The sequence below is a fragment of the Dama dama genome, chromosome 25, assembly GCF_033118175.1.
Source record: "Dama dama isolate Ldn47 chromosome 25, ASM3311817v1, whole genome shotgun sequence".
NCBI classification, from domain to species: Eukaryota; Metazoa; Chordata; class Mammalia; order Artiodactyla; family Cervidae; genus Dama; species Dama dama.
In genome coordinates, this window is record NC_083705.1 from 14,240,646 (window position 1) to 14,257,248 (window position 16,603).

General features: G+C 44.2%; 1 protein-coding gene across 1 annotated transcript in view; it reads left to right on the forward strand.

The window, feature by feature from the left end:
• The first annotated feature begins 222 nt into the window (after nt 1-222).
• NSG2 (neuronal vesicle trafficking associated 2) overlaps nt 223-16,603 on the forward strand; it is a 63,436-nt gene continuing 47,055 nt past the window's right edge. Inside the window, exons 1-2 of the mRNA XM_061129443.1 lie at nt 223-389; nt 1,283-1,438. Of these exons, the coding sequence (XP_060985426.1) occupies nt 1,310-1,438 (129 nt within the window). The 5' untranslated portion in view covers nt 223-389; nt 1,283-1,309. The remainder of the gene's footprint in view (nt 390-1,282; nt 1,439-16,603) is intronic.

Sequence of the window (16,603 nt, forward strand, 5' to 3'; positions counted from 1 at the left end):
TTCTAAAGGCTCAAGGATTGCTTGTAGAATACTACGGTGTTTATTAGTTTTTTTTTAAATGGCCAGAATCCCTCCCACTTTCTTGAAACCATTTTGTCCCATGCTGTGGTTGTGGCCATGCATGAGAAACAGCAGGTGGTGCCAGATGACAGATGGTGTGGGAGCCCGTCTCCCGGCGGGAGGGGCGCGAGCGAGCGAGCGGGCGAGCGGGCAGACAGCTGCCAGCAGCCCGCGCGCTGGCGCCTCGCTCTCCGCAGCTCGCCATCCAGACGCACGCGAGGCGCTGTCCTTTCAGCACCACAAGCTCGGCTGAGGAGGCAGGACTCCTGGCCGTCCTCCTCCTCGTCATCCTGGTTTGAATCTGCTCTGACCCCCGAGAGTGCTGCACGGTAAGTGGGCATTCGTTTTTGCTGTAACCACTCCCCAATATCCTCCAACCCTTGCCCATCCCTTTCACCCCGACAACAACCCTATTTTGTCTAATAACGTTCCAGTGAGCAGGATTGACAAGAAAAATTCAGTTGTGCTGGGATTCTGGGGGTGGGGTGAGAACACCGTTTGACTTCCAAGGGAGCTGGAAAGAAATAAATGTGATTTGTTTATTTAGTTGGCAATCTTGGAATACGGGGGTTGCTAACTTTCCGTGGAACCAAAAAAAAAAAAAAAAATGGCCCTTTGCTATTGAGGAAATGGAGGCATTCCATGACTGAATAACAGGATCAGGTTCAAGCCAGTCCTTTTTTGTTTTAAGAAATTGTATCTCCTGTACAACCTACATATTGTGTAAAAGGGTATACTACACATAGAGGCATTGGATGTATTTATTGTATTTTCAGGAGATTAATGGGGAAAAAAACAAAATATAATAAAATAGCAATCAAGATGGTAAGGTGAAATTTATCATACTGCAGGATGACCCAGAATAATAGGATTTTTTTTCACTCAGAATTAGCTTTCCACTGAGATTATGTGATTATGTTAGCTGTAGTGTCTTGGCTATATTTTTAAGGTTGTATATTTTGTGTGTAAGACTGGGATTCTCCTTGAGTTTCTCAAATTTGAAAGCTGGTAAGTGCCATTGGCAGGTGGCATTTCTTGATGATTAAAGAAGTTTTCCTGGATAATAGGGATCATGTCAGGAAATCTAGTGGAAGATCCATGCCTGATGTCTACGCTGAAGCTGCCAGAGTGGAGCTGTTGAGGGCAGCGCTGTCTTCTCCGTCGTCAGCCCTCTTTCCTGCCTCACTCCCCACTGTAACTAGAATTCTCCTGCTTGTCTTAGGTCTGGTCTGGGAAGAAAGGCGTCAGAATGGTGAAGCTGAACAGTAACCCCAGTGAGAAGGGAGCCAAACCACCTTCGGTTGAGGATGGCTTCCAGACCGTCCCTCTCATCACTCCCCTGGAGGTTAATCACTTACAGCTCCCTGCTCCGGAAAAGGTAAAGCAGGTGCTCTGTTCCTCATCAGCAGCCCCCGTGCTCCCCTCATCTCAGGAAATAAAGCAGAAAAAAAAATTCCACCTCCCTCAAACCCTCTCATTCCCTTATCGGCCAGATACGTTCCCTTTCTTGTAAAATGTAGTTATTCCTCCTAGAGACATGACACCTCTTACGTTATTTCAGATTTATGGTAAGTGCTTGTTCATGTTTTTGTTCACATACGCAGGCAAAAAAATTAATCTTTCTTTTTAAAAGTTTTATCATAGTGAATGAATACTAATACGCTTCTAGATTTGAAGAAAAAGAAAATGGTCTTGATTATTTGGGGAAGATGTTTTAAAAATTGACTGTTACAAATCTGAGGACAGAGAATTGGATGCAGTCCAACAAGCATTTAGTTTGCACCTGTTCCTACCCTGGAAGTTGGTTATAAAAACACACGTTACAAAATCCCTCATCATTATAAGACTTAAATTAATATAAAGCATCATGGTAAATGCAATGCCTGAGCATTATGAAGATTGTGAGATCACTGGGGTGGAAACAACTAAATTCTGTTGTGGCAGAGAGGGAACTGGGAGGACAGGCTAGGTCAGCTGCAGAGGGGAACATTTGAATTTGGCTTTTAAAGGTGAGTAAAATCCTCCCAGGTAGGCCATTGGAGGGAAAGGCATTTAAGGCAAAGGGCACAAGTGTGCAAAGAATGGAGGGCGTTTGGGAAATAGCATGACTGGAATAGAGTGTGTTTTGGGGAGGCGTGGCTGGAAATGAGTGACTGGCTGATGGCACGTCTCCTGACATGGGAGTAGTCGATGAAGAATGGAGGTGAGCATTTAATACAAAAGTGGGGGAGTTATTCTATGAGCACAGGTGGGAGAAGTGATATTAAGATCCCTCTGAGAGAACTTAGGGTTTTATAATGTGAGCTTTTGCATGCCATAAAAGATAGATTAGGAGGCAATTGATGAAGTTCCCTAGCTGAAGAGTGAACAATGGATCATTCCATTTGTTTGATTTTTCTCATTGGCATCTTCAGGAGGGCATTGTGTGTCTTAACCAATTGGCTCTATCCAATGAACAGAAGAGAAGCCAAAGCTAGATAAAGGGCCTGGCTGATTGGCTGAGGGTTGAGTCATCTGTTTTGAAAGTGCAGAGGTTGTTAATATGAAATTATGCATAGGGGTTCCAGAAATAAAGAATCACTGAGCCATCCTGAGAAACTGATAAGGCCTTTTGAAAATAAAATTTGCTGACAGGCAGTTAGTGCTAAAGAAATGTGAAGGAGTAATATTAATTGGGTATTAGTTACCTGTATAGCAGAGGTTCTCAGTTTGTGACTGTATATTAGCGTTAACTGGGGAACCTTTGAAAATCTTGATACCTAGGCCACACCCCAGAACAATTATATCAGAATCTCTGGGGGGTGAGACCCAAGCATCACTATTAATTAAACCTTCCCAGGTGGACTCCTGTGTGCTGCCAAAGTTGAGAACCACTGTGCTAGATGCACATTACCCGGGGATTATACATCCATCCACATTCTCAGGCAAAAGGTGGAGGAGGATCAGAGAAATTTTATGATTTATTGAAACCCACAGAGGAGTAAGTGGCACTGCTGGAATTTGATTGCAGATGTAGTGGAAATTGAGGAGAAGCAGAGGGGATATTTGCTCAAGGTTTTGTGAAGTTTTAGGAAGAATCTTTCCCCTCTAGTCTCAAGGATCTTTACGTCCCTGAGAGGCATGCAAGGAAAAGGGACTGTGGTGAGGTTACCTCTCCCCTTAACTCTACACACACCTGCGGGTCATTCAGAGATATCATGGTCTCTGTCACCCCTTACTCCTCACCCCATGTCCTACCTCCAACGACTTCTTTCTCTCCTTGAGACAGAAAATGTGCCTGATAACCACTAAGCCAGTCCAGATGTGCCAGAAAACTGCCCAAAAGCCTGAAGAAGATAAGTACATTATAGACTTGCATGCATGGGAAGGGAAACCAGTGCATCCTGACGGGTGAGAATCCGTAAACGGACACATCCCCCGGGGCACTTCTCAGGCTTTGGCGGGTGTTCTTGACAGAGTCTTCATGCCAGCTGGACCTCAGTGTCCTCTGTGCAGTGAGGAGGACCACACCTACTTCATGCTAGTCGGGGCAGTGTTAGATCTGGCCTTATATAGACAGTGCCTGGCACAAAACCAACCGTAAGAGAATAATAACTATCATTTTCATGTGCTACTTGTGCTAGATTCTAAGTCAGAGGTACACACATACACACACACAGAATTTTCTTTCATCCTTTCAGTAGTTAATAGGATCTAATAAGGGAATTTCTCCTTTAATCCAGTTTTTAAAGATGATGAAACTCAGGCATGGTGGTAAAGTCACTTCCCAAATCCCAGAGTTGGTAAGCCTCCTGGAGAACCCAGATGCCAGGCAGTGCTGTTCTAGAAACTTCCACCTCAGCAGGAATAGGGGGCCAGCTGGCTCAGCCTCAGCCTCCTCATGGGTAGAGGGGGCACTCAACCTTACAGGGCTTTAGAGAAGGCAAGGAGAGGTCTGGCACATTTGTCAGCTCTCTCATTAGGTCCAGTCACATGGTGAGGGTTTAAAACTAAAAAGGTTATCGGAAAGACGTATATTAGACCCCAATATATTGACTTTTCTTCCTAAAAATGTAAAATACAGAGTGTGCTCTGGCATGTAATACTGACAATTATTTCTATATTTGTCCACTGAATACTCTTTGTATGGAATGTGAGCTTCTGGGGGAAAGGTTTTGGAGGCTAAGTGGAGAGGCTGAGTATGTCTGAAGCTCTTGCTCTGGGCTAGAAATGGGCCATGCAGGGCATTCATAGCTATGGTTTCAGTTAATCTTCCCAGCAATCCTATGAGGTGGGTATTAGTGCACCCATTTCACTGGTGAGGAAACTGAGGCTCGGATCAATAGACTTGCCCAAGCTTCACAGAGAGAGTGGAAGAGCTGAGTTTGGAAGCCCAGGGCCCCTGACACCTCGGTTTCCCCTTCTGCACATTGCTGCCTTCAATAACGAGAAGCTTCCCACCCCAGGCAGTGCTTCCTCAGACTCTACATCCCTTCATCTCTGGCCGAGGCTCCCTGTTGCGCTCTCTTGGACCTGCAGGTGAGGCCTGGGGCCATCCTGGAAAGAGGGCATCATGGACTCCAGTGCCCCCCCACCCCCCAATGCTGGAGGAGCTGTGCCTGTCTTGGGAGAGGAGGCCTCTCCTAAGGTGGCTGTTCCCCCACCTCTTCCATCACTCTGAGCAGTCCTCCACACCACACCTATGGTAGTGCCCCCAGAGTTGTGACAAGTCCTTCTCCCTTGGAAAGCCTTTGCAGTGCTCCCCACAGGGTAGAGTCCTCCAGTCCTGACCTTGACACTCCAGGTCCTCCATCACCTGCTGCACCGGCTTCCATCCCTACCACGTCTCACTTGGTACCTTGAACACCAGCGTGGCAGAGCTACCTCGAGCCTTTGTTCTCAACCAGGGGTGAGTCCCCTCCCCACTAGAGGGACGTTTGGCTGTGTCTGGAGACACTTTTTGGTTGTGACAATAGGGGGCTGCTTTGGGCCAGAAATGCTGGTAAATGCCCTACAATGCACAAAATGCCACCCCTGAAGAATTGTCCTGCCCAAAATGTCTACAGTGCTGAGGCTGAAAAACCAGCCCTGGAATTTTCCATACTTTCCAGGGTGTTTCTTGCTCCCTCCTCCTTGCCCAGGCCATTCCTTCTGCCCAGAATGCCCTGCTTGTCCCTTTTCCTGTCTGATAAGCAGTGGTCATGGCAGCTCTCCTGGACACCCTCCCTGGCCATTCATAATCATAGCAAAGCTTATACTCACTATGCTGGAAGGAACTCACTCATCCAGCATTTCTATGGGGCACCTTCTACGTGCTGGGCACTATGTTAGGCTATACATACACAGCCAGGAAAAGTCAGGCATGATCATTGCTTTCATGGAGCTTCTAGTCCCAGTGGGAAAGAGGGTCTTCAAACAGGCCAGCACACAAATAGAAGTTCAGAGATGCAACTTGTAAGATGGGCTATTAAGAAAAGAGTAAGGTGCTAGATTGTAAAGGCTAAGACTTAAGAGGGCTTAATTATGGTGGAACAGTGGTCAGGGAAGGTCCTTCTGCAGAAGGAGCCCTGGCTGAGAGCTGGAGAGTGGGTAGGTGAGGGGGGTAAGGCAGAGGGGTCAGCATGCGGACAGACCCCGAGGGGAGAAGAAGGGCAGTCAGGAGGTCGAGTTGCCTGGGTGCGCTGAGTGAGGGGGAGGGATGTGGTGCACGAGGTGCAGTGGACACCAGTTCACGTGGTACATTTTTGGAAGGGGTTTAAGGAAGTCGAGTAGCAGAATCAGATTTCCATTTTAGGAAGATCCCTCTGGCTGCTGTGGGCTACCCTACAGCCTGGTCTCTTCTTCCTCCTTTCTTCCAATCCATCTTCCAAATGAGGCAGCACCAGAGAAGTTTCCCCCAAATAGAGGCTACTGGGTTTCTAGCTGCACCCTCCCCTCCATGAGTCGGGGAAGAGAAGAGTAGAGGGCAGGAGATCAACTGGAAAGTCTCTGCTGTTTTGTGATTGGCGATAGAAATGGGGAGATGGACAGATTGATTATGACAGTGCTGGGTCAGCCCTGAGGAGCTTTTCCCACTGGGCCTGAGGGTCCTGGCTCTGTCTCATCTTTGTAGCCTTGGTTCTGGCATATGGTGGGAGACCGGAAATGATGGCTGAATGAGACCCCTGGCCCCTTGCCTAGTGTAAAGGTAGGCTTAGTTAATCCATTTAAATCTAAGCAGTTTGGTAGTTCTTTCTGGGCCATGGGAGCAAACTCTTGAGAAGTTGGAACATCAATCTGTAGATACCAAATTCCAGGATGTGCCTTTGGTTTATTTACGTGACCGCGATAACCCAGATAACTGCACAACTCCTCTATGAGGTCGTGACCAGTATGTCCATATGAAAACAGGCTCAGATGAGAAGTAAAATACTATCCTAGGACACACCAAAAGAAAACAGTGCAGCCAAGATCTGTACCCAGGAGTCTGGGAAGTGCCGGCTAAAGGATGGTTAGTCCCCTGAAAGCAAGCCAGATAGGCACAACCCTCCTTGGCAAAGGCTCAGATGAATCATGTATTCAGCAAAGCCAGCTGTGAGGCTCTAGGCAGTTTGTTCCTTTCCTTTCTACTGATTACTAAATCTTTACATGTCCCACAGGAGGTTGGCTTACCTGCTTGTGGGAGGAAAGGAATGCAGACATTAAAAGATCAATTATTAATGTTTGGCACACTTCACATTTTGTGTGGTAGACCACATGTGCTTTGTTGTCCTAGAGGCTTGTATTCAAATCTCAGCTACAGTATTCATGTACTGTGTGACTTTAGGCAAGTTACTTGTTATCTCTGGGCCTTTTTTTTTCTTTCTGTGAAATGAGCATAATAGCTACCTAACAGCGTTACTGTGAGAAAACAAGTGAAAATTATCTAATGACACAAACATGGGGCTCAGTGATAGTTTCCTTTCTCTCCTTGGATATTCAGACTGTGTCTCCCTAAAGTGACATTTTTGGAGGATGACTATAAAAGTAAAACTTGCTGAGAAGGATGGGATAATGGTGGAGGTTCAGGGGCTCGATGGGAAAGAAAGGAGCAAAGGAGATACTGCTCCTGTCACTGAGTCCTGCATGCCTTCTTGGTCTTTGTCATGGCTTCACCAGAGGGTTTATTTTTCTCGCTGATACACAGGATCAGAGAACCATCAGTTTTTCCCTGGGAAGCAGAAAATGCTCATCCCTGCAGATTCCAGGATGATAGAGTCCGCTTGTTCTGCTCTTCAGGGGCTCACAAGAGACAGATTGTGCATCACCCCAAATTGGAGCAAAGGCTCTGACTAGGTGATTCCAACAAATAGAAAGTGACCAATGAGCAGGTTAAAAATTCTTTGTAATTTAAAACATAATAATTTTAAATGGAACATAACATTTTACATATCTGATTGGCAATAAATAAAGTGATAATGCCTGGTGTTGCTAATGCTAGGGGAAAGCAGATCTTCCTGTTGCACTCTGGTTGGTTATATAATTTGATGCAGTGGTTTTTAGAGGGTATTTGGACATTGCTTATAAATTAAAACTGCATATCCCATTTGATTGGTATGTTGCTACTGGCGGCAGAAATTTATCCTATGGATATATTTTTCAAATCTGCAAAGCCATATATGTATGTGGAGATTGGAGTGGTTAAACAAATGTTCCATGAGACTGAAGTGGTTAAATAAACCGTAGTGCATGGATGTAGAAAAGTAAGCAATTGTTATAAGGATGAGACAGATTTGCTTGTGTTTGTGCTAATGTGGAAAAAGAACAGACACATTGCTCCTTTAAAACACTTTGAAGAATGTAGCATGGAGCCCCATTTGTGGAAATATGGGTGTATGTTTCATTCTTATAACTCATAAAACAGTCTTGAAAAGACACACAAAAAGCCATCGAATGGTTAGGGACTATGGGTGGGGCGGTTAGGGACTACAGATGGGGTGGTTGGGGCCCATTTGAAGACTATATGTATGTATATATATATAATCCTACAAGTTTCATATTTATTTTTTTTACCATGAGAATATATCAAATTATATATATATATATATATATATATATTTAAAAATCACCTCCATTTCACAGATGGTGAAGCAATCTCAGAGAGCTGCAGTGCCTTACTTGCTTATGTTCGCGCACAGAGAGACAGCGAGCCAGTGTCCCTGCAAATAAAGGGTGGCCTATATAGGGGCACATGCATTGTAACAATGCAGTTGGAATTTGAATCCTAATTCTACCACCTACTTGCTGTGTGACCCTAAGCAAGTTTACTAACTGCTCTGTCCCTCTGTTTTCTTGTTAAAATGAGGACAGTAGTATCTTCCTTTAAGAAGTGTTTACAGGGTAAAATGAGAAAATGCATGTCGAATGTTTATCACAGTACCTGGCACAGAGTAAGTGCTTAATGCAAGGTTGTTGTCATGATTGTTGTTACCATCATCATCATCAATTCAGTCCCATTGTCAGGATCATTTTTCTTGGAGTGCACAGGGGTGCAAGAAGGGTTGAACAGTGAGGTGGGCTGGGCTTCTGCCCTGTAGAGAATGGGTCTGGATGGCAGAGCTATGGCCCTTGCTGTAGGGACTCCAGCCCAGGCAACTAGCCTCTGCTCAGAGCAGGAGCTGGCAGTCCCTGTAGGACCCGGTGAAGAGTCCCTCATCTTCCCCAGCTATATGCCTTGTCACAGAGTTGAAGAGTCAGAGACTCTCTGGGCTAGTCCATCCATATGTGGCCTTCCTGGCCAATATTCCGTTCTGCCCTGAGAAATCAAAGGCCCAGCAAGGAAAAGAGATTTGAGCCCACAGAAAGCGCCCTGGACTGGGAGTCAGCAAGTCCATACTGGAGTCCTTGCTGAGTGACTGGCAGCAAATCCCTCCCCTCTCTGGGCTTCCATGTTCCCATCTGTGGATTGGTGGGACTGGACAATACTACCACTAATGTTCTTTGAACACCGATATCTTACTTGTGTTCTGGGCCTAGTACCAAACTTCAAGGGCCCAGGGAGAGACTCAGACCCAAAGAGATGGAGTATGAGTTGAGGAGTGAGGTGGTAAATGGGAGAAGGTTCCCAGCTATGTACCCAGGCCCCACTGGGGGTAGCTTTACCTTGTCTCTTTAGGTGCAGGATTCACTCATTAGGGCATTCATTCAATAGCATTGATAGAGCATCAGGTGCCACAGGATCAGAGTTTGAGTGCTGTGATTTTTGAATGATGACCTTACTAGTGGCAATTGATCTGAGCCAGAAGCCCAGGCTCAAGCCTTGAGTCAGCCCATTAGTGGTTATGTGAGGTTGTGCAGTCATTTCTGCTCCCTGAGACTCCGGCTCTTGTTAAATGGGGATACTCTCTCCTTCCTTAGAGTGATTGAAAGGATTGGCTGAGATATAGGCTGTAAAGCTTTTGGTACAGTGCCAGGCACATAGCAGGTACCTTAAAAATTATAGAAAAGGGCATCATGTTCTTCAGTTTGAATACCAGCTCAACCACTTACCTATCATTTGATCATAGGCAAGTGACTGAAGTCTCTGAGGCTAAATTTCCTCATCTGAAAGATGGGAATAATAATGATCTTACAGGAGAGATGTGAGGGTCAGAGAGAATGCTACAAGCGGGGGAATGGGTATGAGACTTTGTGAGTACACATGAGTAGCACTGTGTCTGGCACACAGGAGGCGCTCAGAGGCTAGCCCTTCATTGTCCTGCTCCTAACTTCTTTCTTTGCTGAAAGAATGAGCTGAAAGGTACAGCTTAGATCTATTTCTGGCCTGTGCCAGTCCAGCTCATAAAAATACAATTATGCTCCTTGTCAGCACTTCTGCACTTTTATTTATTGTTCCTGCCAATCCTAGAGCCTCTTTGTGTGGGAACCTCTTCATTATTGATAATCCTGGGAAGTAGTATTTTAAATTTTTATGATCTATACTTTGCGCCATCTGAACCACCATGTATTATCTGGCCTTGCCAGCGAAGGGGGAATATATCCAGACAAGGGGTCCTTTTGGGATGAATAATTTATCCCATTTTCACAATGCCAATTATGTTAAATTATGTTCTTCATATCAACTGCCAACAGAACAATAGGGACTGATGTATTGATATGAAAAGAAAACATTTATTTCTGTGCCTAAATTCAAAACCATATTTGAAAACCAGGAGTTTCATTCTTCCAAGTATCTATAAAGCCCTACTTTTAATAAAAACAAGTAGAAACAATTTTTCCTCCCCTCTTCCCACTTTTTCATTGCATTTCATATATTAATCAAGTAGCTCAGAGCTCCATTTTGCTCCATTTTTTTTTCAACTGCAGAAAATAGAACCTTTTTACCAAATTTGTTTTCTCTTTTCTCTCTTTTTTGCATAAGCAAGCTGATTCCTCCAAGGTACAATTAATAATGATTGGCTAACATTTCTTATGCTTTCTCCTTCAGAGTACTAAAAAAAGTCACTGTTACTATGTCTCCTTTTATAGAAAGGATCCGTTTCTGGCACCAGTCCACGGGAACAGCACACCACGCTTCATGACATGCCCAATAGCTGGTTGATTCCAGTAACTGTAGGGCTGTTTTTTCTTGCTTTCTGCATCTCTCTAGTGTATCTCCATTGTGCCAGAGGCTTCTCCTCTACTTGTAATGCCTGCCTGGAAAGCCACTCTCCGGCTTATAAACCTTCCTTAGCTTCTCACTGGTCTCAAGTCCATCTTTAACATGCGAGGCAAGGCATGCAGAGCCTCGGCTTACCCCTCACTTCACCTGCTGTTCCCAGTCCACTCAGAACTATGTCTTTGTGGTCCTCCCAGGTCCAGCCTCCTGGGTGTCTTCTGAATGTTTGCTGGCTGGTGCTCTCTTAGTCTAGAAAGCTCTTTTTATTTGGATTTTGGGAGGCAAGGAGGGAAGCATGGAAGATGGTCAGAGCAAACGTTCATGGAGAGAGGATGATGATCTGGACTAGGGCAGTATAACTGGGCAAATGTGTTTATTTGAGAGAAAGTTTTGAAGAAGTGGAGACTAGTGGTGGGATGGGTTTGGAGACTGAAGGGAAGGGAGGGATCATGGGAGACTCCTGTGTGTGACTTGACATAAACATGGCTTATCATGCTGCTATTTTCTTAGCTAGGGATTACACAAGGAAGAGAATGTCAAGGGCAAGATGGTTGGGGAAGGTGAGTCAGGGAACCCAAGAGCTTTGCTGTGGACATGATAAATTCAGGTGTGTCTGTCCAAGGGCAAACAGCCAGTAGGGTAATCTGAATGCTGAATAGGGTCAGAATTGGAGATGTAAATTTGAGATGTACGAGAATAAAGATGGAGCTTGAAGTGATAGGAGTAAGAACCTTCAGAAAGAATTTGAAGGAAAGAAGTATCCCATGACCTAACCCTGAGAGGTTCTAGTGCTGAGGGGTTAAGCAGAGTGGGTGGGACTTGAGGAGGAAGCCGAGGAGGGATGGTCAGTGAGCAGGAAGAGGACCAGGGGCCTGGGAGGAGGACCTCTATGGAGGAGTGAGTGAGCACGCCTGCCAAACCTAACCGAGAGCTCAAAAAAGACCAGTCCAGAGGACTGCCTGTTTGTTCCAGGCAAACAGGCACCGACCTGCTTTTGATGTGTCGAAGGGGTCCTAATAAGCTAATATTTCCTTGGGGCAAAGGTAAAATATTACCTGGGTTGCTTTTGGAGAAAGAATGGCTTAGCTAAAGGGAGGAGCAGATAACTGAGGATGGACATGGGGTCAGGGGCCCCCTTGTCTGTTGGCCTAGTTTGAACCTGGTGGTTTGGGAAGTGTTCTGAAGCCAAAAGACGTGTTTTCATTAGAGACTCATTCAGAGCATAAGCAACATCGCTTAGGTGTTCAGGGCAAAGCAGGACGTGGAGGGCTATGACCCCAATTCTACTAAACTCAGCATCTCTCCTATTACTGTAAAAGGTAATTGGGATACTATATATATGTGTTTGTGTGTGTGTGTGTTATATGTATGTACTATATATAGTATATATATTTGCTTAGATAATATAAAATTATTTTATTTATATTGAACTTGATATAGATGAAATCACACAGGATATAAAAAATGTTTTGCATCAGATTTCTTCAGTTCAATGTAATGCCTGTGAGATTCACCCATGTGTGTAGCATTGCTGTGTAACATTCCATCTTATGAATAAACCACAATTTATCCATTCTCCTGTTAATAGACATTTGAGTTGTTCTCAGTTTGGGCTATCATGAAAAAAAGTGGTTGTGAATATTTTTGTATGTATCTTTGGGTGGATCCATCATTTTCTGAGGTGATTTTTTTTTTTTTTATTTGCTGGTGCCAAGAATATCTATTGCTTTTGTTATGATTTTAGTGCTTGGCCATCTTACTAAATTCTAATAGTTTTTCAGTTCATTTTTCTTGGAACACACTTGTATCAGATAGAAAGCTTTTCATACCAAGTATCAGAAAACCCAGCATAAATTGGATTAAGGCCCAAAGAGTAAGATTTGACTCCCCCACCCCTGCCCCATGCCTGCAGGGTTCACTGTGGGTCTGGTTTCAGGCACGGCATGATCCAGAGGGCAGATGTCATCAGGGCTCACATCCATTTCTCCAGGTTCCTCTTGACTCTGTCCTCTTCTATATTCTGCCTTTGACCTCATCCTGGCTCCTCCTCATAGTAGCAACAAGTGCATCAACTGTTTCAGAATGAGGTTCTCACTGTACAATCTGGAGGAAGACCATACTCTTTAGGTCTTCCTTGCTCTTTAGGTCATAAAGAGCAAGGAGGCTTCTTCCCCCAAGTTCCCAGTCAGTATTGCCTCATATACTTTGATCCAAATTGGATAACACGTGCATCTCTGAGCCAATCAAATTTTGTGATCAATAGAACAGTATGTTCTGATTGGCCCAACCTGATTAGGGACCATCCCTACCCTCAAGGAAGGCAACAATTCCACCAAACTACATGGCCATCACATAGGACAGGGCTCTTGAAAGGAGGATTGGGGGCTTTTGATTGAAGAAGGGAATGGATACGAGAGAAGGAACCATGAAATATTTATTATGGCAATTATAGCAGAATGGTATGCCTATAATGATTATTCATTGTCTCATTTCAGCAGTAATATTTGTTTAGCTTTGTCCCTGTCTCAACATGTTGACTGCTGCATGAGGTCTTTTAAATTTACATGGAATGATATAAATGGTCTAGAGCTCTTTGAGAAGTTTTGAGAAAGATGTCTATAAAATAGAAGGGCAGAGGGGAAGACTAAGCAGCAAATGTTTCTTGACATTTGATGTGTGATGCTTGAGATGACTCTGATGGCTAAGGATCTAGAAATGAAGAAGTCTAGTTAAGAGATGGTTGAGATGGACTTGATAATGTGGGGAGGAATTTTAGTTTTTCTGTTTTTATGTAACCAGTTACCAAAGCTTTACTACTTCAAAATAACACAAATTTATCACCTCACAGGTCAGAAACCTCACAGGTTTTTATAGGTCAGAAGTCCAGTCACAGTTTAGGTGGATTGTCTGCTCAGGAGGGTCTCACAGTTCTTGAGTCAGTGTATCAGCCGGGCTGCATTTTACCTGATGCTTGGGGTCCTTTTCCAAGCTCATGCCAATTATTGGCAGAATTCAGTTACTTGTGGTTGTAGGACTGAAGTGCCATTTTCTTGCATGACCTTACTATCGGCCCAGGTCATTTTCAGCTCCTAGAGTCCACCCTCAGGCACTGGCTGCATAGCCCTCTCCAGCGTGTTGACTTACTTCCTGAAGGCCAGAAGGAGCCTCTCTCTCCAGTCTGCTGTGATGGAGTTTTAGATGGCATAACATACTCCTGGGAGTGACTGTGCCATCATATTCATGGGTCCTGTCCACACTCTTGAGGAAGGAGATTATATGGGGGTGGGGATAGGGTGCAAAGTTTGGGGACTATCTTCGAATGCTGTCTAGCATAAAAGTCAAAGGCAATTACTGCCCCAAGTTGTATGGGTTACATAGCACACTGACCAGGAAATTCACTAAGCTTAGAAATAGATACTGAGTTGTATTATAATACATGTATATATATAAATATATAATACATGTATATATAAATATATGTATAAATTTTTATATATATAAATAATATATGTATATATATAAATTTATGTATACATATAACATGAAGAATTGGGAGAAGAAATTATGGTTTCCAGTTTGTAAATATTTTTAAAAATGATCAGACATCTAAATTTTCTATACATTTCATAACCTGCCAGTTGATCTAGTACTGTCCCAACAATTTTTAATCATTACAATTTGTAGAGTGTCTTTTAAGTTCACAAAACACTAGTATATTTCATTTGGCCCTTCCCGGAATGTTGTGCATTTCTAGTAGAAACAGCGAGCCTATGGAGGTCACACAGCCGTCTCTAACGGGCTTCCCTGGTGGCTCAGCTGGTAAAGAATCCACCTGCAGTGCAGGAGGCCCCAGTTTGATCCCTGGGTCAGGAAGCCCCCAGGAGAAGGGAGGTGCTGCGCTGTGTTTGGTCACTGGAGAAGCGATAGGCGCCCCACTCCAGTGTTCTTGGGCTTCCCTGGTGGCTCAGGCAGTAAAGAATCTTCCTGCAATGTGGGAGACCTGCGTTCCAGCCCTGGGTTGGGAAGATCCTCTGGAGGAGGGCATGGTGATGCACTCCAGTACTCTTGCCTGGAGAATCCCCGTGGACAGAGGAGCCTAGCGGGGTTGCAGTCCATGGGGTTGCAAAGAGCTGGACATGGCTGAGCGGCTAAGCACACAGCACAGGCTATGGGCTCTGCTTTTGCATTTGCCCTTGTAGTTATATTAGCTCTCAGTTCTTACTTACACATCGAAGTTCATGTGGCACCAAAGCATCCAAACGTGTAGACTACATGCTGTTTCACACTCTTGTTTCTTAAACCATGTGGTTCACCTTGCATAAAATGTCTTGGCTTGTTCACTCACGAAAACTGTATTCATCCTTGAAAGCCCCCTTTTTTAGACCATGCTTGAAGAGCATCACTCTTGAGAAATCCTTGTGTTGTTGTGTAAGGACTGGATAGGGAGGGCTTACAGGTTGACATGTGCGAGTCAGACCCAAACTGCATCTGCTTCAGACATCTATTGGAAAAACATTTGGCAGCACTCAGAGGCAGTGTTCAAAAAAGCATTTATTATTGAATAAACGATGTGAGTGCTTGACTTATAGTGACTCATTTAAGCCTTCTAAAAACCCAACCAGGTAGTTATGGTTATTTCCCCATTTAGTGAATGAGAAAACCAAGACACAGCAGGCTCAGTGCTGGAGTTGGGGTTCAAACACATTGTGCGGTCTTTCACCTCCCTACAGTAGTGACAATGTCAGTGTCTGCCCCACAACACAGAATTAAGTGAGATGGTGCCTCTCAAGTGCCCAGTGCCTGCCGTATAGTACATTTGCAAAGTGTGAGGGATATTTTTTTACTTGCGGCAAGGAGGCTTCTGTTTTCTTCTTCTTTTGAGCAGGAGATAGAAAAAAATCGAACATTCTCTGACCCCATTCTCCCCCCAAATCCCTCACCCTTGTTTGACTGTATCATTTCTTTGTTTAAGGAAGCAAGGGATCACTTTTTATTTGGAGGAGCAGAATTGAAAGAGGGTGGGGCACAGGTACAGAATTTACATCTGCAAATGAATTCCATGTGTCAGGGAGGGGGCAGTGTTTTCCAAGTGCCACACAGGAGATGTCCGATCATGGAAGTTCCTCCCCTACCCCTTCCTTCTTGAGCTGTATTTTGTCCACAGTATGCCTCAGAGACCTTAAAGAGCATTCTTCATAGAATTCTTGCAGGAGTCCATACACTTGACTATCACTTCTAGGAAAACTCGGGGTGAAAGTTATCAGTGAAAATTCCGTTAATTTAAGCTCTAGTGAGAAGACTGATCACGGTTAGAAGATTGCTTCCTTTGAGCTGTGTTACCTTGGATATGTGACTTGGCAGCTCTGTGCCTCAGTTTCCCTTTCAGGAGAATGAAAATAGTAGTGGTTTGTGGATAAGGTATATGGAGAGCTTGATTTAGCCCTGGCACATAATAAATTATTCCAAAAATATTGCCCATTATCATCTCATTTAACCCTCACAACAATCTTGTTAAATAGGGGTTACGATTATGATCATTGTCCTTACTTTACAGGTGAGACCCCAAGGCTCAGACAGCTCCTGTGTTCCCCATGACACTGTGGCATGCAGCAGTAGTTATTGATTATCTGTGAAGTTTCTTTTTTTCTTCCACTTTGCCTACACAGTGGGATGAAGTTCCATAAATGTCTTGGCAGGTTGACAGCTTATCACGAAAAGATATTAGCCACCTCTGCAAAATATTCAGACTTCAGAAAAATAAGATGATACAATAGATTCAATAGACCTTTATATTTCATTTTGTGGAAGTCTCTAAATTAATTTGGAATTAAGTATATGTGCAAAAGTTTAGCTACAAGATGTTCATCATAACTTGCTTAGATAATCCAAATTGTGGAAACAACCTACATGCTCAGCAGTCAGTACTGGTTAGAGTAATTGTAGTTACAC